At 37.6% G+C, this 21,762-nt stretch overlaps 1 protein-coding gene across 22 annotated transcripts in view; it reads left to right on the top strand.

Moving 5' to 3' along the window:
• STAU2 (staufen double-stranded RNA binding protein 2) overlaps positions 1–21,762 on the top strand; it is a 331,631-nt gene that overhangs the window by 53,693 nt on the left and 256,176 nt on the right. For 21 of the 22 annotated variants that reach the window (XM_024250494.3, XM_063726256.1, XM_063726258.1 and 18 more), the window contains 1 exon segment: positions 4,433–4,592. The exons of the other annotated variant lie outside the window; for it this stretch is intronic. In XM_024250494.3, coding sequence (XP_024106262.1) covers positions 4,433–4,592 — 160 coding nt within the window. 22 annotated transcript variants of the gene reach the window in all.

Genomic DNA, 21,762 nt, shown 5'->3' with positions numbered 1-21,762 from the left:
ATGGTAGTTTGAATGGGAAAGTCATATTAAGGGAACTGCTTTAAGATAGTAAAAAGAAATTTTTTTCTATACTTTCAACACTTTTTTTTTTAATTAAAAGATTTGTTTCCGAGATAGGGTCTTGCTGTGTTGCCCAGGCTGGAGTGCAGTTGTGCAGTCATAGCTCACTGCAGCGTTGATCTCCTGGGCTCAAGGGATCCCCCTGCTTCAGTCTCCTCAGTAGCTGGGACTACAGGTGCGCACCACCATGCCTGGGTAATTTTTTACATTTGTAGTCGTGCTGAGGTCTCCCTGTGTTGCCCAGGCTGGTCTCGAACTTCTGAGCTCAAGTGATCCTCCCACCTTGACTTCCCAAAGTGCTGGGATTCCAGGCGTAAGCCACCACACCTGGCTGTTAACACTTCATTTCTGACACTAAATATGTGGGTTTTTTCCCCACGCCAGCAAATTCTGCAATTGTCCCCATACACTGACTGGATGTCCTACTATTTAACTAAATTCTGACACTAACTGCCCACGGTTAGTGCAGACCCTGCAGGTTAAGAGCTCAGTCCCACAACACTGCTCTCACCTCACATGACAGTCACAAATCTGGGTCTTCTCAACTTGTGACCAACTGGCAGTAAACTGGGGGTTCCCAGCACCCTCTTCTCAGGTTCCATAATTTGTTATGGAACAAACAGCTCACAAGACTCAGGGGAATACATAGTTATATTTACTAGTTTATTATAAAGGATATTCTAAAGTATATAGGTGAACAGCCAGATAAAGAGTACATAGGAGGGCCGGCGTGGTGCCTCATGCCTGTAATCCCAGCACTTTGGGAGGCTGAGGTGGGTGGATCACGAGGTCAAGAGTTCGAGACCACCCTGGCCAACATGGTGAAACCCCGTCTCTACTAAAAATACAAAAATTAGCCCGGCGTGGTGGCTTGTGCCTGTGATGCCAGCTACTTGGGGGGCTGAGGCAGGAGAATCACTTGAACTTGGGAGGCAGAGGTTGCAGTGAGCTGAGATTGTGCCACTGCACTCCAGCCTTGGCGACAGAGCAAGACTCTATCTCCGGGGGGGGGAAAAAAAAAGAAGTACATAGGATGAAGTGTGTGAGAAGGGAAATGGAGCTTCCAAGCCCTGTCTGGGTGTGCCACCCTGCAGCACCTCAGTGTGTTCACCAGCCTGCAAGCTTTTTGAACTCTATCTTTTAGGGATATTTATGGAGGCTCCGTCACATAGGCATGATCGATTATTAACTCAGTCTCCAGCCTCTCTTTCCTCCATGGTGGATAGGAATGGGATGGGGCTAAAAATGAAGTTTCTAACCATGGCTTAGTTTTTCTGGTGACTGGCCCTCAGACTAGCTCTCTATCCAGGGGCCTGCCAAGAGTTGGCTCATTAGAATAAAAATTTCCTATCACCCAGGAAATTCCAAGGAATTTAAGAGCTCTGTGTTAGAAATTGGGATGAAAGACCAAATATTAGAACAAAAATGCTCCTAGCTCTCCTGTCCCTCTGGAAATTACAAGGTTTTGGGAGCTCTGTGTTAGGAACCAGGGCCAGAGACCAAATACATATTTCTTGTATACCACAGATGGTGTTAACGGTAGTTTAGGGGAGAGATACTGATATTCTCCACTAAGACATTGGTGCATGTATGTATCTTAGTATAAAGAGAGGAGGCCAGGTCTGAAAAACATTTAAGTTGAATCAGTAGTAGTTAATTAAGCAGGAGAGAAGGGAAGACCTCTCAAAGGTGTCTGGCTCATGAGATTGGGAAAATGGTGGCATCTGGATGATTAGGAGGCAGGAAAGATTAGAGATAGGAGCTAAATGAAGTATACTGAGTCTGAGTTTATAGGAGCCTTAGACTAAGGAGGTGACAATATAAATTACAAGGAAGAGTTATGAGATGTTAAATAAGCCTTAGGAAGGCAAGGATAAACGAAACTAATGAGGTTTGAACCTGAACTGTTGGGAGATAATGGATGAAACATTTTGGGGTATGAACTGATTTGGAGGGGGTAGAGTGGAGGAGGTAATGTTTTGTTTGACCTTTTATCTCTTGAGTTTGTGGAAATACCAAGTAGACAGTTAGATTTATGTGATTGTTGTTTAGGAGAGGTCAGGTCTGGAGACATGCAGAGTAAACTTAATATGCTTTCCTGATGCAATCAGGAATCTCAAGGTCATTTATGTGGGTATTTCTGTTTTCAAGCGTATGAGCTATATGCAAGATTATGTATATTATATATATCATGTGAAACCTTTAAACTTTCTTATTTTGTGGCAGAGTTCTTTGTTAAATACCAAAATTTGAAGAAAAACAAAGAGCTAGTCATTGAAAAATCATTTTGAAACCAGAGAGAGTATTAAAGATACATTTTAGGTATATATTTTAAACTGAATTAGAATAAAAGAAAAATTAATCACTTTAAACAGGTATGTTTACGTTGTGAATTTCAAATGACAAATCCCAATTCTCTATTTTGATTAATTAAAAATCTACAAAAAAATGGAAAGAATGGTGTAATAGACATTCATGTATGTTTTAAATTCACCGATCGTTAATTTATTTGCCACATTACTTTATTTCTTGCTCCCTCTATATTGACATATACTTTTTCCTTGAACAATTTGAAAGTAAATTTCAGCTACCATGACACTTCACTCTTTAATACTTACATATCTATCTTGTAAGACTAAAGACGTTCTTCTTCATAACCACAATACTGTTAATCACACAAGAAATTTAATCCTGGCTAAACCTATTACTTAATGTATAGTTCATAGTCACATTTCCCCAGTTGTCCTCCGAATATCCTTTATAGCTTTTTTTCCCCTTCCCATTTTAGATATAATCAAGGATCATGCGTGGTATTTATCATGTCTTTTCATGTCTCTTTTCTTTTTTTTTTTTTTTTTGAGAAAGAGCCTCGCTCTGTCGCCCAGGCTGGAGTGCAGTGGCGCAATCTCGGCTCACTGCAAGCTCTGCCTCCCAGGTTCACGCCATTCTCCTGCCTCAGCCTCCTGAGTAGCTGGGACTACAGGCACCCACCACCATGCCTGCCTAATTTTTTTGTATTTTTAGTAGGGACGGGGTTTCACCGTGTTAGCCAGGATGGTCTCGATCTCCTGACCTTGTGATCTGCCCGTCTCAGCCTCCCAAAGTGCTGGGGTTACAGGCGTGAGCCACTGTGCGCGGCCTTCATGTCTCTTTAGTGTCCTCCCTGCATTCTTTTTTTTTTTTTTTTTTCCTTTTATGACATTGACATTTTTGGAGCCTAGGCCATTTGTTTTATAGAATGTCCCGTAATCTAGATCTCTCTGATTGTTTCCCTATGATTAGATTCAGATTAAACATTTTTGGCCAAGAATAGTACATGGTTGTTGATGTGTACTTTTCATTGGATTGTATCGGGGGCGCATGACGTCAATTTGTATGATTATTGGTGATGCTAACTTAGTGACGGTATTTTCGATCTGATCTCCTTTCTGCAATAATATATATTTTTTGTAATAAGTAATTTTAAGTTAATACTTAGTATTCCTAGAAAGTAATAAGCAGTCTGGAGTGAAACCAATTATGCGCATATCATGTAACTTGGTTCTGAATTTTAAAGGTGAAGAATAGGTTTGGGGGCTCGTGTGGAAATGCAGTGCGAATGGAATGTAGGACGTGTTAGTGGAAGGATGTGTGTGAGATGAGGATGCACAGGTAGAGCCTTTGTGCCATGCTAAAACAGGAACAGTTGAAGGGGTTTAACCTGGTGTTGATTGGGGTGATGAAATTGGATTTGTGTTTTAGAAAGATAGTTTTAGCAGTGATCAGCTGGAAGAATATTATGTCCAAGCTAAAATGATGAAAGGCTGGATCCAGTTGGCAGAGAGAGGAAGAAGATTTGAGAAATATTTATGATGTTAAAATGGACAGAATTTAGTGATTGGCTCAATGTTTGTTGTGGAGATTTAGAGTTTTTTGGTAGTATAATATTTAATAGAATTGCCTGACTCATTGCCTAGATTGTGCTAAATGTAACATTCAAGGAATTAGATTTTATAAAAGTATTATAGACACATGGTCTTTTGGCTTCTCTTACAGTTTCTCATTATTTCTACTTATTCTACTTTTCTGAGGACCATTTGAATGACATTAACATTGTGATTTCATTTAGAGGAAAGATTGCTTCTTGATTTATTCTACCCAAAATGTACACCTAGATCTGCTACTAAGCTTTTGGATAGGATAGAACAGAATTTGGTACTCTCTTAAAATTTCTTCACTAGGTAGAGTAAGATTTTGTTGCAAATGATCTGTAGGTAAGGTCACCTCTAGCTCTAAAATTCTGATTCTATGATGTTTATTTTTCTCTCAGACAGCCCATTTTATTTCTTGGAAAAGTCTTAATGTTTTCTTTGTCTATTTATGTTTTTCTAAGATGTTCTCAGTGCAGCTGAGTCTTGGTGAGCAGACATGGGAATCCGAAGGCAGCAGTATAAAGAAGGCTCAACAGGCTGTTGCCAATAAAGCTTTGACTGAATCTACACTTCCCAAACCAGTTCAGAAGCCACCCAAAAGTAATGTTAACAATAACCCAGGTACGGCAGTGACTCCTTCTGTTACGTTGTCTGCTATGTGTGTTCTGCTTGTTATATGTTTCATTTATAGTAGGCTAGTAACAGAGTGAGCAAGTATTAATAGTATACATATGCCCATACCTACACACACACACACACACACACACACACACACACACACACACACACACACACACACACACACACACACACACACACACACACACACACACACACACACACACACACACACACAGCAGCATAAAAATAACTGAAGGAGGCTTGGTGCGTTGGCTCACGCCTGTAATCCCAGCACTTTGGGAGGCCGAGGCGGGTGGATCACGTTAGGTAATGAGTTCGAGACCATCCTGGCCAACATGGTGAAACCCTGTCTCTACTAAAAATATAAAAAATTAGCTGGGTGCCTATAGTCCCAGCTACTCAGGAGGCTGAGGCAGGAGAATCGCTTGAATCTGGGAGACGGAGGTTGCAGTGAGCCAAGATCGCGCCATTGCACTCCAGCCTGGGCAACAAGAGCAAAACTCCATCTCAAAAAAAAAAAAAAAAAAAAAAAGAAGGTGAGAGTATGAAGAAAGTAATTGTAATTGTTTTTAAAATTTGCTGTAGTGGATACTATAAAAGTGCATTGTTTACTTTTTTAATGTTGGCAAAAACATATCTGAATACAAAGCACAGAAAATTTGACTGAGTTTTTTTTTTTTTTTTTTTAAAGTAAAGATAGTAGGCCGGGCACGGTGGCTCACGCCTGTCATCACAGCACTTTGGGAGGCTGAGGCAGGTGGATCACGAGGTCAGGAGATTGAGACCATCCTGGCTAACACAGTGAAACCCTGTCTCTACTAAAAAAATACAAAAAAATTAGCTGGACATGCTGGCGGGTGCCTGTAGTCCCAGCTACTCAGGAGGCTGAGGCAGGAGAATGGCGTGAACCCGGGAGGCGGAGGTTGCAGTGAGCCAAGATTGTGCCACTGCACTCCAGCCTGGGTGACAGAGCAAGACTCCATCTCAAAAAAACAAACAAACAAACAAAAATGATAGTGGCCTGGTGCAGTGGCTCCCACCTGTAATCCTAGCACTTTGGGAGGCCCGGGTAAAAGGATTGCTTGAACCCAAGAATTTGAGAGCAGCCTGGGCAATATAGCAAGACCTTGTTTCTACCCCTGCAAAAAAAAAAATTACAAAAAATGATTAATTTCTCTTTTTAAATATATAGTTTAAATATATAGTTTTATATATATATAAAAAACTATGTATTTTATATATTTATGTATAAAACTATATATTTTATATATTTATATAATATATAAAACTATATATTTTATATATTTATATAATATATAAAACATATATTTTATATATTTATATAATATATAAAACATATATTTTATATATTTATATAATATATAAAACTATATTTTTATATATTTATATAATATATAAAACTATATTTTTATATATTTATATAATATATAAAACATAGTTTATATATTATATAATATATAAATATATAGTTTATATATTATATAATATATATTAGTTATATAAAATATATAACTATATAGTTTATATATTATATAAATATATAAAACTATAGTTTATATATTATATTAATATATAAACTATATAGTTTTATATATTTATATAATATATAAAACTATATAGTTTATATATTTATATAATATATAAAACTATATAGTTTTATATATTTATATAAATATATAAAACTATATATTTATATATAGTCTGGCCAGCATGGTGAAACCCTGTCTCTACTAAAAATACAAAAATTGGCTGGGCACGGTGGCACGCGCCTGTAGTCCCCGCTACTCAGGAGGTTGAGGCAGGAGAATTGCTTGAACCTGGCAGGCGGAGGTTGCAGTAAGCCGAGATCACGCCACTACACTCCAGCCTGGGCGACAGAGCAAGACTGTGTCTCAAAAGAAAAAAAAAAAGAAAGAAATCCCATCACAAATTCCCCAAACCACCTGCATGTAAAATACTGCTAAGTACATTACTGTTCTAATTTTAAGCTCCAAAGAATAATTTTAAAGTGTTGTTCTAATTGCATATAATACCAACAACATTATATGTCGTTATCTTTTTTTTTATTTCAATAGTTTTTGGGGAACAGGTGATAATACGGTTACATTGATAAATTCTTCAGTGATGATTTCTGAGGTTTTGTTGCACCCATCACCCATGCAGTGTATGCTGTACCCAGTGTGTAGTCTTTACCCCTCATCGCCCCCCCTCCAACCTTCCCCCAGAGTCCCCAAAGTCCACTGTATTTTTTTTTTTTTCTTTTTTTTGAGATGGAGTCTCCCTCTGTCACCAGGCTGGAGTGCAGTGGTGCAATCTCGGCTCACTGTGACCTCTGCCTCCCAGGTTCAAGCGGTTCTTCTCCCTCAGCCTCCCAAGTAGCTGGGACTACAGGCATGTGCCACCACGCCTGACTAATTTTTTGTATTTTTAGTAGAGATGGGGTTTCACCGTGTTAGCCAGGATGGTCTCGATCTCCTGACCTCATGATCCGCCCACCCCGGCCTCCCAAAGTGCTGGGATTACAGGCGTGAGCCACTGTGCCCAGCCTAATTTTTTTGTATTTTTAGTAGAGACGGTTTCGCCATGTTAGCCAGGATGGTCTCCATCTCCTGACCTCGTGATCCACCCGCTTCGGCCTCCCAAAGTGTTGGGATTACAGGCGTGAGCCACCGCACCCGGCCCATTGTGTCATTCTCAATGCCTTTGTGTCCTTATAGCTTACCTCCCATTTATGAGAACATACTACATTTGGTTTTCCATTCCTGTGTTACTTTACTTAGAATAATGGTCTCCAACTCCATCCAGGTTGCTGTAAATGCCATTATTTCCTTCCTTTTTATGGCTGAGTAGTATTCTATGGTATATATGTACACCACATTTTCTTTATCTGTTCGTTGATTGGTGGGCATTTGGGCTAGTTTTATGTTTTCGCAATTGTGAATTGTGCTGCTATAAACATGTGTATACAAGTGTCTTTTTCATATAATGACTTATTTTCCTCTGGGTAGATACCCAGTAGTGGGATTGCTGGATCAAATGGTAGTTCTACTTTTAGTTCTTTAAGGAATCTCCATACTGTTTTTCGTAGTGGTTTTACTAGTTGACATTCCCACCAGCGGTGTAAAAGTGTTTCTTTTCGGCTGGGCGCTGTGGCTCACGCCTGTAATCCCAGCACTTTGGGAGACTGAGGCGGGCAGATCATGAGGTTAGGAGATCGAGACCATCCTGGCTAACACGGTGAAACCCCGTCTCTACTAAAAATACAAAAATAATTAGCCGGGCGGTGGCGGGCCCCTGTAGTCCCAGCTACTTGGGAGGCTGAGGCAGGAGAATGGTGTGAACCCTGGAGGTGGAGGTTGCAGTGAGCTGAGATCACACCACTGCACTCCAGCCTGGTGACAGAGCGAGGCTCCGTCTCAAAAAAAAAAAGAAAAAAAAAAGTGTTTCTTTTCACCACATCCATGCCAACATCCTTTTTTTTTTATTTTTAAATTATGGCCATTCTTGCAGGAGTAAGGTGGTGTGTTAGTCTGTTCTCACACTTCTGTAAAGAACTTCCTGATTCTGGGTAATTTATGAAGGAAAGGAGGAAGTTTAATTGACTCACAGTTCTATATGGCTGGGGAGGCCTCAGGAAACTTACAGTCATGGTTAAAGGTGAAGGGGAAGCAGGCATCTTCTTCATAAGGTGGCAAGAGAGAAAAAGACTGAAGGAGGAACTTGCCAAACACTTACAAAACGATCAGATCTCGTGAGAACTCAGTCACTATCATGGGAACAGCAAGGGGGAAACTGCCCCCAGGATTCAAATTACCTCCACCTTGTCTCTCCCTTGACACATGGAGATTATGGGGATTACAATTCAAGATGAGATTTGGGTGGGGACACAGCCAAACCATATCAGTTGATATTGCATTGTGGTTTTGATTTGCATTTCCCTGATAATTCATGATGTTGAACATTTTTTCATGTTTGTTGGCCATTTGTATGTTTTCTTTTGAGAATTATCTATTCATGTCCTTAGCTGACTTTTTGATGGCATTATTTTTTTGTTGCTGATTTGAGTTCCTTATAGATTCTGGATATTAGTCCTTTGTCAGATACATAGTTTGTGAAGATTTTCTCCTACTCTATGGGTTGTATGTTTACTCTGCTGATTATTTATTTTACTGTGCAGAAGCTTTTTAGTTTAATTAAGTCCCATCCGTTTATCTTTGTTTTTGTTGCATTTGCTTTTGGGTTCTTGGTCATGAAGCCTTTGCCTAAGCCAATGTCTAGAAGAGTTTTTCCAGTGTTATCTTCTAGAATTTTTATGGTTTCAAGTCTTGATTTAAGTCTTTGATCCATCTTGAGTTAATTTTTGTATCAAGTGAGAGATGAGGATCCAGTTTCATTCTTCTTCATGTGACTTGCCAATTATCCCAGCACCATTTGTTGAATAGGATGTCCTTTCCCCACTTTATATTTTTTGTTTGCTGTGATGAAAATCAGTTTGCTCTAAGTATTGGGCTTTATTTCTGGGTTCTCTATTCTGTGCCGTTGGTCTATGTGCCTATTTTTATAGCAGTATCGTGCTGTTTTGGAGACTATAGCCTTATAATATAGTATGAAGTCAGGTAATGTGATGCCTCCAGATTTGCTCGTTATGCTTAGTCTTGCTTTGGTTATGTGGGCTCTTTTTTGGTTCCATATGAATTTTAGCATTGTTTTTTCTAGTTGTGTGAAAAATGATGATGGTATTTTGATACGAATTGCATAGAATTTGTAGATTGCTTTTGGCAGTATGGTATTTCCACAATATTGATTCTACCCATCCAAGAGTTTGGGATGTGCTTCCATTTGTTTGTATCCTCTATGATTTCTTTCAGCAGTGTTTTGTAGTTTTTGTCGTAGAGTTCTTTCCACTTCTTCATTAGGTACATTCCTAAGTATTTCATTTTTTTGCAGCTATTGTGAAAGGGTTTGAGTTCTTGATTTGATTCTCAGCTTGGTCACTGTTGGTGTATAGCAGAGCTACTGACTTGTGTATGTTTATTTTGTATCTTGAAACTTTACTGAATTCATTAATCAGATCTAGGAGCTTTTTGGATGAGTCTTTAGGGTTTTCTAGGTATACGATCATATCATCAGTGAACAGCAACAGTTTGACTTCCTCTTTATCGATTTGGATGCCCTTTATTTCTTTCTCTTGTCGATTGCTCCAGCTGGGACTTCCAGTACTGTGTTGAATAGAAATGGTGAAAGTGGGCATCTTTGTCTTGTTCCAGTTCTCAGGGGGAATGCTTTCAACTTGTTCCCTGTTCAGTATAATGTTGGCTATGGGTTTGTTATAGACGCTTTTGTTACCTTAAGGTATGTCCCTTCTATGCCGATTTTGCTGAGAGTTTTAATCATATAGGGATGCTGGATTTTGTAAAATGCTTTTTCTTTGTTGAGATATCATGTGATTTTTGTTTTTAATTCTGTTTATGTGGTGTATCACATTTATTGACTTGTGGATGTTAAACTGTCCCTGCATCCCTGGTATGGAACCTACTTGTTCATGGTGAATTACCTTTTTGATATGCTGTTGGATTCAGTTAGCTTATATTTTGTTGAGGAATTTTTGTATCTATGTTCATCAGGGATATTGATCTGTGGCTTTCTTTTTTTTGTTATGTCCTTCCCTGTTTTTGGTATTTGGGTGATAATGGCTTCATTGAATGATTTAGGGAGGATTCCCTCTTTCTCTGTCTTTTGGAATAGTGCCAATAGGATTAATACCAGTTCTTTTTAAGTCTGTTAGAATTCAGCTGTGAATCCGTCTGGTCCTGGGCTTTTTTTATTGTTGTTGTCAGTTTTAAAATTACCATTTCAGTCTTACTGTGGTCAGTTCAGAGTTTCTGTTTCTTCCTGGTTTAACTTAGAAGGGTTGTATATTTCCAGGAATTTATCCAGCTCCTCTAGGTTTTCTAGTTTGTGTGTGTAAAGGTGTTCATAGTAGCCTCGAATGATATTTTGTATTTCTGTGGTATCAGTTGTTATATCTTCTGTTTGTTTCTAATTGAGCTTATTTGGATCTTCTGTCTTCTTTTTTTAGTTAATCTTGCTAATGTTCTATCAATTTTGTTTATTTTTTCAAAGAACCAACTTTTTGTTTTATCTTTTGTATTTCTTTTGTTTCAATTTCATTTAGTTCTGCTCTCATCTTTGTTATTTCTTTTCTTCTGCTGGGTTTGGTTTGTTCTTGTTTCTCTAGTTCTTGAGGTGTGACCTTAGATTGTCTTATTTGTGCTCTTTCAGACTTTTTCATGCAGGCATTCAGTGCTGTAAACTTTGCTCTTAGCACCGCTTTTTCTGTATTCCAGAGGTTTTGATAAGTTGTGTCACTATTATCATTCAGTTCAAATTCTTAAATTTCCATTTTGATTTCATTGTTGACCCAACAATCATTCAGGAGCAGGTTATTTAATTTCCATGTATTTGCATGCTTTTTGAGTGTTCCTTTTGCAGTTGATGTCCAATTTTATGCCACTGTGTTCTGAGAGAGTACTTGATATAATTTTGATTTTCTTAAATATAGTGTGACTTGTTTTGTGGCTTATGTGGTCTGTCTTGGAATATGTTCCATGTGTTGATGAATAGAATGTGCATTTTGCAGTTGTTGGGTAGAATGTTCTGTATATATCTGTTAAATCCATTTGTTGTAGGGTATAGTTTAAGTCCATTGTTTCTTTGTTGCCTTTCTGTCTTAACGACCTGTTTAGTGCTGTCAGTGGAGTATTGAAGTCCCTCATTATTATTATTTTGCCCTCTGTCTCATTTATTAAGGTCTAGTAGTAATTGTTTTATAAATTGGGAGCTCCAGTGTTAGGTGCATTTATATTTAGGATTGTGATATTTTCCTGTTGGACTAGTCCTTTTATCATTATGTAATGTCCCTCTTTGTCGTTTTTAACTGTTGTTGCTTTAAAGTCTGTTTTATCTGATGTAAGAATAGCTACTCATGCTGGCTTTTGGTGTCTGTTTGCATGAAATATCTCTTTCTACCCTTTTACCTTCAGTTTATGTGAGTCCTTATGTGTTAGGTGAGTCCCTTGAAAAAAGCAGATACTTGGTTGGTGAATTCTTATCCATTCTGCCATTCTGTGTCTTTTAAGTGGAGTATTTATGCCATTTACATTCAACATTAGTATTAAGATGTGAGGTACTATTCTATCCATTGTGCTAGTTGTTGCCCCAATACCTTTTGTCTGTTTGTTTTTTCTCATTGTGTTATTGTGTTATAGGCCCTGTGAGATTTATGCTTTAAGGAGGTTCTGTTTTGGTGTATTCTGAGGCTTTGTTTCAAGATTTAATAATTCATTTTATCACTTCTTTAGTGCTGACTTGATAGTGGCAAATTCTCTCAGCATTTGTTTGCCTGAAAAAGACTTTATCTTTCCTTCATTAATGAAGCTTAGTTTCACTGGACATAAAATTCTTGACTGATAATTATTTTATTTAAGGAGGCTATAGATAGGACCTCAGTTCCATCTGGCTTGTAGATTTTATGCTGAGAAATCTGCTATTTATCGGATAGGTTTTTTTTTATAGGTTACCTGGTGCTTTTGCCTCACAGATCTTAAGATTATTTCCTTTGACTTGACTTTAGATAACCTGATTGACTGTGTGCCTAGGTGATGATCTTTTTGCGATGAATTCCCCGGGTGTTCCTTGACCTTCTTGTATTTGGATGTCTAGATCTCCAGCAAGGCCAGGGAAGTTTTCCTTGATTATTCCCTCAAATAAGTTTTCCAAACTTTTAGATTTTTCTTCTTCCTCAGGAACACCAATTATTCTTAGGTTTGGTCGTTTAACATGATCCCAAACTTCTTGGAGGCTTTGTTCATTTTTTAAAATTCTTTTTCCTTTGTCTGTGTCAGATTGGGTTAATTTGATTAGGGCTTGTCTTTGAGCTCTGAAGTTCTTTCTTCTGCTTGTTTGATTCTATTGTTGAAACTTTGCAGTCTGTTTTGCATGCCTCTAAGTGTGTGTTTCATTTTCTGAAGTTGTGACTCTTTTTTATTTTTGATTCTATTTCTCTGGAAATTTTTTCATCCATGTCTTATATTATTTAAAAAATTTCTTTAAGTTGCCTTTCACCTTTCTCTAGTGCCTCCTTGAGCTGCTTAATAACCGACCTACTGAATTCTTTTTCTGGTAATTCAGATGTTTCTTCTTGGTTTGGATCCATCGCTGGTGAACTAGTGTGAGCTTTTGAGGATTTTACAGAACCTTGTTTTGTCATATTACCAGAATAGTTTTTCTGGTTCCTTCTCATTTGGATATACTGTGTCAGAGGCATGATCTTGAATCTGCTGTTCAGATTCTTTTATCCCACGGGGTGATCCCATGTGGTTCTCTCCCCTTTCCCCTATGAATGGGGCTTCCTGAGAGCTGAACTGCAGCGATGGTTATTTTTCTTCTGGGTCTAGCTACCCAGTGGAGCTACTGGACTCCAAGCTGGTATTGGGGAGTGTCTGCAGAAAAAGCATTTGCCCTAGGCTACAAGCCTTCCTGCTAAGAAAGCAAGCAGGGCTTTCAGGCCTTGCGCCTCCCTGCGTGCTGTGGCTTCTGTTCTCATATCTGTACTTTCCGTTGGCCCCTTATTCCCGCCGGCCCCCTATTCCCGCCTCCTCCCCCACCCCCTGCCCAGATTCTGCCCAGGAAAATTTGCATTTGGTCAAAATTATTACAGCATTCAGCTAGAAGTCTTTCTCACTGTGGTACTTCCCCAGTTCCACTGACTGCCCTCCCCAAGGACCCCTGTGAGATAAAAGTAAAAAAAAAAAAATGGCTTCCCTAGGGACTGGGAGTGTCTACAGGGGTCTCTTATCACTGCTGCTTCTAGTTTTTTTTTTTTTTTTTTTAGGTGGAGTCTCAGTCTGTCGCCCAGGTTAGAGTGCAGTGGTGTTGATCTTGGCTTACTGCAGCCTCTGCCTCCCGGGCTCAAGCGATTCTCCTGCCTCAGCCTCCCAAGTAGCTGGGATTACAGGTGTGCACCACCATGCCCAGCTGATTTTTTTTTTTTTTTTTGTATTTTTAGTAGAGACAGGGTTTCACCATATTGGCCAGGCTTGTCTCAAACTCCTGGTCTCAAGCGATCCACTCACCTTGGCTTCCCAAAGTGTTGGGATTACAGGCATGACCCACCATTCCTGGCCTGCTTCTTCTACTTTTATATTTCGCTCAGCTCTCTAAATTTGTTTCAGCCCTAGGTAAGGTTAAATTCTTCTGTGATCTGGATTTTCAGGTTCCCCAGTGAGGATGTGTGTTTGGAGGCAGACTTTCCCCCTCTCACACTTTGGGCACTCACAGTGTTTTGGCTGTCTCATGGAGTTTGCAGCGGCAAGCTGCTTCTTTCAAAGGGTCTGTGAATTCTTTCAGTTTTCCTGGTATGTTCTTGTGGGGGTTCTTGGAGCAGAGTTTACATTGTGAGTCTCCACATGCTGTTTTGTCCCCATGAGTGGGAGCTGCAAGTTAGTCCTGCCTGATATCCACCATTTTCTCCAGGTGACCTCAGTGAATCTGTATGTCCCGTTATCTATTGGGAAAGGCAAACCTGTATTTTGGACATAGTGTGTTAATTGATAACATTAGGTTAATGGAATTCCTATAACTTTAGTACCAGCCATATATCCATTTACTTATTCATTTGTTAACTGATTAATTCAAGTGGTTACCTTCTAGTCAATATTAATTTCACCTTAGGTATTTTTGTTATGGAGGTTAAAAAAAAGATTTTGTGCCTGTCAACAATAACTCTAAAATCTATTTAATCATTCTCTACTTGCTTATATTCATAATCAAATCACGTAGACACTTGTTTCATTCTCATGTGGTCTGTGCTAGGTTGACATACTCTGCTTTTTCAAGGACTACTCTGCAGAATCCATGGCTTTCTGATTACAAGTCTCTGCTTGTGTTCAACTGATTGCAGTATTTATTAAGCTTAAATAAGCCAAAGCATTACTACAATAGAAAAAAAACTTATTCTCTTCATTTTGAAGTTCCTAAAAGATTGTCTATTTCTTTAATTTTTAAAAGCCTCTTCAGAATACTGGTTGATCATTAGTAGCATACCACCACCATGATATATTTAACACTTGCTTTTTACATATCTAAGAGATATAAAACGTTGTCCCTTTCAGTGAGGGTCTTACAGTCTTATGTATGAACACATAACTTGATGGTAAAGATTAAGTGCCAAGTAGACAGTAACAGCCATCAGGATTACAGGTAATGATAAACATGGACTGAAGTAGTTGAAGTAAGACACAGGCCTTGACCGAAAAGTAGGCAGTTATAGATGAGAGGAAAGAATATTTTAGCCAGAGGGAATACTATGAGGAAAAGCTTTGAAGTAGGAATCTGGACAATGGATTTGGTAAAAAAAAATTTTATAGATGGTTTTTAATTAGAGCAGGTAAATGACTAGTAGGAGGTAAGACCGGAGATGTAGTTAGTGAGTGAATTGGGATGACTTGAATGCCAGCTTTATGACATTAAGTTTTATATGTAGCTGGGAGGAATTAATATTCATGAGCAGTGCATGATGCAGTTAAAGGAGTATTTTAGGAAGCTCAGTTTGACATGGGAAGGTGGGAGACACTAAAAAACCATTGCCATAGTTTATGGGTGAAGAAAGAAAGAGACTCTACGTGCATTGAGTACTGTGTGCCTCCTGCTCTGCAGGAGTGTTGAGAGTGGCATTTGGAATGGAACAGAACAAGCTGTCTAAGGCATATAATGTAAAGCAAGAGCAGTTAATTGTATGCTGAGCTCTGGGTCAAGTCCATATTTAGAGGATTATAGCAGGAAGTAAACCAGCAAGAGTCAGAGGAAGGAAACAGGAGAGTGAAAGGCCCCAGTGGAGATAAGAATTTCCATGGTTGAGTGTTGTAGTGAGCTGAGAGAATGAATCGATTATTTGGTGTAAACTTTTAAAATAAAGTCTAATATTATATACAGACAAGGGCACATTACAATTATAGAGCTTGATGAATTTTTATGCTATGAACATTTTACCACGTTTTACTAGTGCTGTGGAAGCTTCCCTCACGCCCACTTCAGTTGGTTAAACAACTCTAAAGGAAACCAATATTCTGATTTCTCCCAGATTAGTTGTGCCTTCTTGTTGGAATCAGACAGTAGACTCTTGTGATAGCTCATTTTTCTCAATATTGTGTGTGAGAGTCATCTATGTTGCATTTAATGGTGTAGTATTTCATTGCTATGTAGTATTCTATTGCATAAGTATACCCTAATTTACATATTATTAATTGTACTATTATACGTATTTGAATTGTTTCCAGTTTTGAGCTATTAGAAATAATACTGCTGTGAACAGTATTCTTATATGCATACATTTCTCTTGGGAATATATCTAGGATTGGAACTGTTGGGTCATAGTAATGAATGTATTTGGTATTAATACATAATGTCAGAGAATGTCAGTTTACCTTCCCACCAGCAGTATGAGAGCTGTCCACATGCTCATCAACATTTGATATCTCCAGCTTTCAAAATTTTAGCTATTATGCTGAGAGGTATAATAGTAATTCATTGTGTTTTTAATTTGCATTTCTCTAATAATAACAAATGCAGGTGAGCATCTTTCCATATGTCTGTTGGCATTAGGCTAGCCTCTGTTGTAAAGTGCTGGTTGGAATGTTTTTCCCACTTAAAAATCTGCATTGTCTGTTTTAAAATTTTTTCTACTTTTTATTGGCTTACAGGGTTCTTACATATTCTGGATTCATACAATTTATCAGACAGGTATATTGCAAATATCTTTCTATACTCCTAAGGGTACATTTTGGTGAATAGAAATTCTTTTCAATGAGACCAGGTACGGTAGCTCACACCTGTAATCCCAGCACTTTGGGAGGCCAAGGTGGGTGGATCACTTGAGGTCAGGAGTTTGAGACCAGCCTGGCCAACATGGTGAAACCCCAACTTTACTAAAAATACAAAAATTAGCCGGGGGTGATGGTGTGCACCTGTAATCCCAGCTACTCAGGAGGCTGAAGCAGGAGAATCGCTTGAACCTGGGAGGCGGAGGTTGCAGTGAGCTGAGGTCGCGCACCACTGCATTCTAACCTGGGTGACAGAGCGAGACTCCGTCTCAAAAAAAAAAAAAAACAAAACAAAACAAAAACAAAATTCTTGTTTAATGGAAGCTAATTTATTAGTCTTTTCCTTTATAGTTAGCGCTTTTTTGGTGTGCCGTTTAATACACCTGTGTCTCTTACAAGTTTATGAAGATAACCTCATATTAGTTTTAGAAGCAGTATTATTAGATCTTTACAATCTACAATCTGTCAGGAATTGAGTTTAATGTATGATGTGAGGTAGAGTTCAATATTTTTCTTCATTTAAAAATATATGGACATTTATTTAATCCAGCACCATTTATTGAAAAGATAGTCCATTCCCCTCTGCAGTGTGGTGGCACCTTTGTTGTAAACCTGGTGACTGTAACTCAGTATTGAGAAGTAATAGGTCTGTGGAGGAAAGATCCAGTCTTGACTCCACAGTGTGTAGATGGGTCTTAAAAAGAAGTTATATCCTAAAGAGGAGTTAAGTTCATTTGCAGCATGGTTGATCTGTTAGTAATTGGGAATGTATTATAAAACTGTTTGGCTTTCTCCCTTTTATTTTTTTTAAACTATGGAAGTAATTTCAGATTTTTATACAATTTGTGGAAATAGTATAGATTTCCCATGTATCCTTCACCTTTATTCCCCATTGATAGCATTTCTGAACCATCTGGGAATAAGTTGTAGACATGATGTCCCATTACCCCTTAATATTTCGATGTGTATTTCTTAAGGACACGGACACTGTTCTATTGGGAAGTTAACTTTGATCCATATTACCATTTAATCCACAGCCTCCATTTCAGATTTCACTAATCATCCCAAACCTTTACAGCTCCAGGATCTAATCAAGATCATGTGTTACATGTACTTAACATTTCTCTTCATTCCACTTCAGTCTGTAACAAACAGTTCCTCAATCTTTCTTATCTTTTATGACCATAACATTTATGTAGAGTACGAGACCACAGAGTTTATAGAATGCCCCTCAATTGAGTTTGTCTGGTGTTTCCTCATGATTTATGCATGTTAGCATGAATACCACAAAAATGACTTGGACTTACCTTAGTGCTTTCTATGAGGAGACGCCTGAGAGTGACTTGTCCCATCAGTGACGACTTTTGTCATGCGGTGAGGAGTATGCCAGGCTTCTTTGCTGTAAGTTAATTAATCCATATGTTTTGTTATTGAATAGTAAGTAATAAGTATTTTCTGAGGAGACATTTTGAGGCTGTGTGTGTGTGTGTGTGTGTATATATATATGTATACATATATATATGTATGTATAAATATTCTGCTCCTCATCAAGCTTTCTTTCACCTTCCAGATTTAGCATCTGTTGATGATTCTCATCTGAATCAGTTATGATCTTGAAGGTTGCCAAAGGGGGATTTTTAAAATTCCAGTTTCTTTTTTATATTTGTTAATTGGCATTGTACCCAAAGGTAGCTTTTGCTTTTCCCTCGTCTTCTTTTTGTTTGCCTATCTATATCACTGTAGCCTCTTGGATTCCTGTTCTACTTACAAGTTTATAATTTGTTACTATCATTATCTATTTTGTTGCTTAAATGATTCCACGTTTGGCTAGTGGTACAGATCCTCCACTTGACTCCTTTGCCCTTTTGATATTTCTCTGTCATGCTCTGGACACTTTTACTTTCTGGCATAATAAACTGTTCCTAGGTCATCTTATATTTTCCTTGCCCCAGCCCTGGAGCCAGCCATTTCTCCATGGAGCTCTGGTTTCTCAATTAATCACTGGTTTCTCAGTTAATCAGTTTATTTATTCAAAAAATATTTATTCAATGACTGCTATTTTTCTGGGATTTTTTTTTTAACTTTCTACAGAGCTGTTCTAAGTGTTAGTAACATGTTCCTTTTTGAAAACTAGTTGTAGTATTTTTTTTTTACATGCCACATATAGGAATCCAAAATTCTTATGCACATTTGTACTCCTAATTAATTAGCTTTTTTGTATTTATCACTGGTAAATATAGAAATTTCCTTTAATCTATCTAAGAACCCCCCAAAAATTGATGGTGTGTTTACAGTGTCAACACAATAGCCTTGGCAGGTAGCGGTGGCCCACCCTGTTATCCCAGCACTTTGGGAGGCTGAGGCAGGAGGATCGCTTGAGCCCAGGAGTTCAAGACCTGCCTGGGTGGCATAACAAGACCTTGTCTCAAAAAACAAACAAACAAACAAAGAAAAAACTTAAACAAAATAACATTATAGCCTTATAATACACAAGAAAGCCTATGTGATGATTATCTTTATGAAACCTGGATCCAACTCTCATGCACTCAGAATAATAGTATTTAACATTACTTGGAGGCATCTTATAGTTTGAAGTTACTCTGTAAATGTTTTCTGTGAAAACATTATTGTATATATAAAGTAGGTAGGCACATGTAGGGGTGTCAGTCTAGTTCTGTACGAAAGAGATGGAGATACTTTGCTCTAGGAGTTGGAAATCTTTCAGCATGGTTTTTGCTTTTCTGCTTGTCTTCTACTTTCCTTCACTAAGACCAGTTTGTAACATTTCTAAGAAAACGCACTGTAGTCTTACTTTCTAATGAGGAATGTATATGAGGTTATTTATTCATTTAAATGATATGAATACAACACTTTTACCTATTTTAAAATACAGTTTATGGTAGGAGTGACAGAGAGTACATCTCAACAGTGCATTCAGATCACCTCATTGGTGATTTTGAAAAATATTTCTTATTTATTGCCTTCCTTAAATGATGAAATCTTTCAAGCTTTTCATTTTCTTTTTTTCCTGCATTTGAATCTTATGCTGTTTGTGACTGTATGATTATTGCAAAGTAGAATTCAAAGTGACATAAATCTTGCACAACAGATGAACATGTTAATTATTAAACTGAAATCTTTATGAAATTTAAAATTTTTAATTTAAAGGCATAGACAGCTCTGGTGTTTAAAAAATACCTTTGGAAACCTGTTAGGCAGTTTCTAATAAAGTTAAACATAAACCTACTCTGTGACTCAGCATTTTTTTGTTATTTTTTTTTCCTCATCTAAAACTAAAAGACTTATTAAAGAATGTTCAAGGTAGCTTTGTACATAATAGCTCCAAACTAGAAACAGACCAAATGTTCCATCAACAGCAAAATACAAATCGTGGTATTTCATTCGGTAGAATACTATTTAGTGATTTAAGAAGCTTAAAATACTAATATATGCAAACAGAATTATGTGGAGTGAAAGAAGCAAGATGGAAAGTGATACATGTTTAGATATGAAGAAGAGGCAAATGAATCTATAATGCCTGAAGTCAGAATGGGTAACCTGGGGAGGTGGACATTGACTTGGGACGAGGCTGAAGGCACCTTCTGGGTGATGGAAATGTTCATATCTTGATCTGACGGTAGTCATAAGTGTTTACATATGTACTGATTCATTGAGCTATATGCTTAAGGTTTGTGCATTTTACTTACCCTGCAGTAAAATTATGTAAGAAAGGAAAAGTAAGAACAGAGAGTCTCTTTATGCTTGACTTTCTTTTGCCATTAAATGTATATATTAAATTAGGGATTTGGACTAATTGGACTTAATATTCATTAGGTTAACTTTTCTTTGCTGTTCTTTCTTCCTCCTTGGCTGTCTTCCTTTTCACTTTATTTTTCCCTTTTTCCTCTTCTTAACCTTGATTTTATTCCTGTTATTATACTCTTCAGTGCTTTCACATTAATTCTTTAGAAATGAGATGAGCAATGTGTTGACTCTTGATGGGTTGCTTATAATCTGGATGCCAATTTTACATTTGTGTCAGGCTCTGCCTCCCCTTGGCTGGTACTTTATGCCAGCCCCAGTTTCTCTGCTGCAGTAAGTGGACCCATTTTTGTATGTAATGAATGGGATCTTAAATGTGTTGTACAAAGGCATGATTCAAATGAAATATTACAGAATTTACAGTGAATTTTACTTCCTGTAAAAGCTTTATATTCATCTTCATGATTTGTTAGAACATATATACATATGTTTTACTAATTATCCTTTTGGTACTTAAAATAGTTTGACATAATTTTACATTTTTTTTAAATTATGGAATTTTTCAAATTTACACAAGTAAAGAAGATAAGATAGTGAATGGTCCTAGGACCCCTCACCAGCTTCAGCAATTACTAACTCACAGCCAGCCAGTCTTGTTTCTCTTCTGTCTCTCCCTGGATTACTTGGAAGCGAATCTCAGATATATCACTTCATCTGTAAATGTATCTTTAAAGATACATACTGAATTTTAAGATAACTCTTGAAAAACTAATCCCAATATCATTATCAAGCCAACAAAACAGTAACTCCTTAATAATAAAAAATGTCTAGAGTTCAGATTTCTCTTATTGACTCATTACAATTTAAAAAAAAATTATTTTATGCTTTTAGAGACAAGTCTTGCTCAGTCACTCAGGCTAGAGTGCAGTGTTGTGATCATAGTTCACTATAACCTCAAACTCCTAGTCTCAGATGATCTCCTTGCCCCCTTCCCCCAAACCCAACCCAGCCTCCCAAAGTGCTGGGATTACAGGCATACGCCACCACGTCTGACTTCGCTTTTTTCATAATTGGTTTATTTGAATAAAGATTAAAATGAGGATCATGTATTGCATTTGGTTGATGATGTCTGTTTAGTTTGTTTAGTATTTTTTAAGATATAGAATCCTTTTTCATCTTTATTTTTCTACATAGATTGTTTAAGAAACCAGGTCATTAGTCCTTTAGAATTTCTGTGTTCTTGGTTTTGCTGATGGTATACCCGTGGTGATGTACAGCCTATTTGCCTGTCCCCTGTATTTCTTGTAAACTGATAACCTAGAGGCTACATAGATTCAGGTTTGAAGTTTTTGGTAATTGTTTTATACGTAGTTTTGTCTACTTCCTATTGTACTACATCAGAAGGCATTTAATTTCTTGTTTTTATTTTGTGATTTTTAAGTAGATCAGTAGGTCCAGTTATCCTAGCCTGGTTCATCCATTATCAT

Source organism: Pongo abelii, chromosome 7 (genome assembly GCF_028885655.2).
Source record: "Pongo abelii isolate AG06213 chromosome 7, NHGRI_mPonAbe1-v2.0_pri, whole genome shotgun sequence".
NCBI lineage: Eukaryota > Metazoa > Chordata > Mammalia > Primates > Hominidae > Pongo > Pongo abelii.
This window is presented reverse-complemented; position numbering and strand designations above follow the sequence as displayed.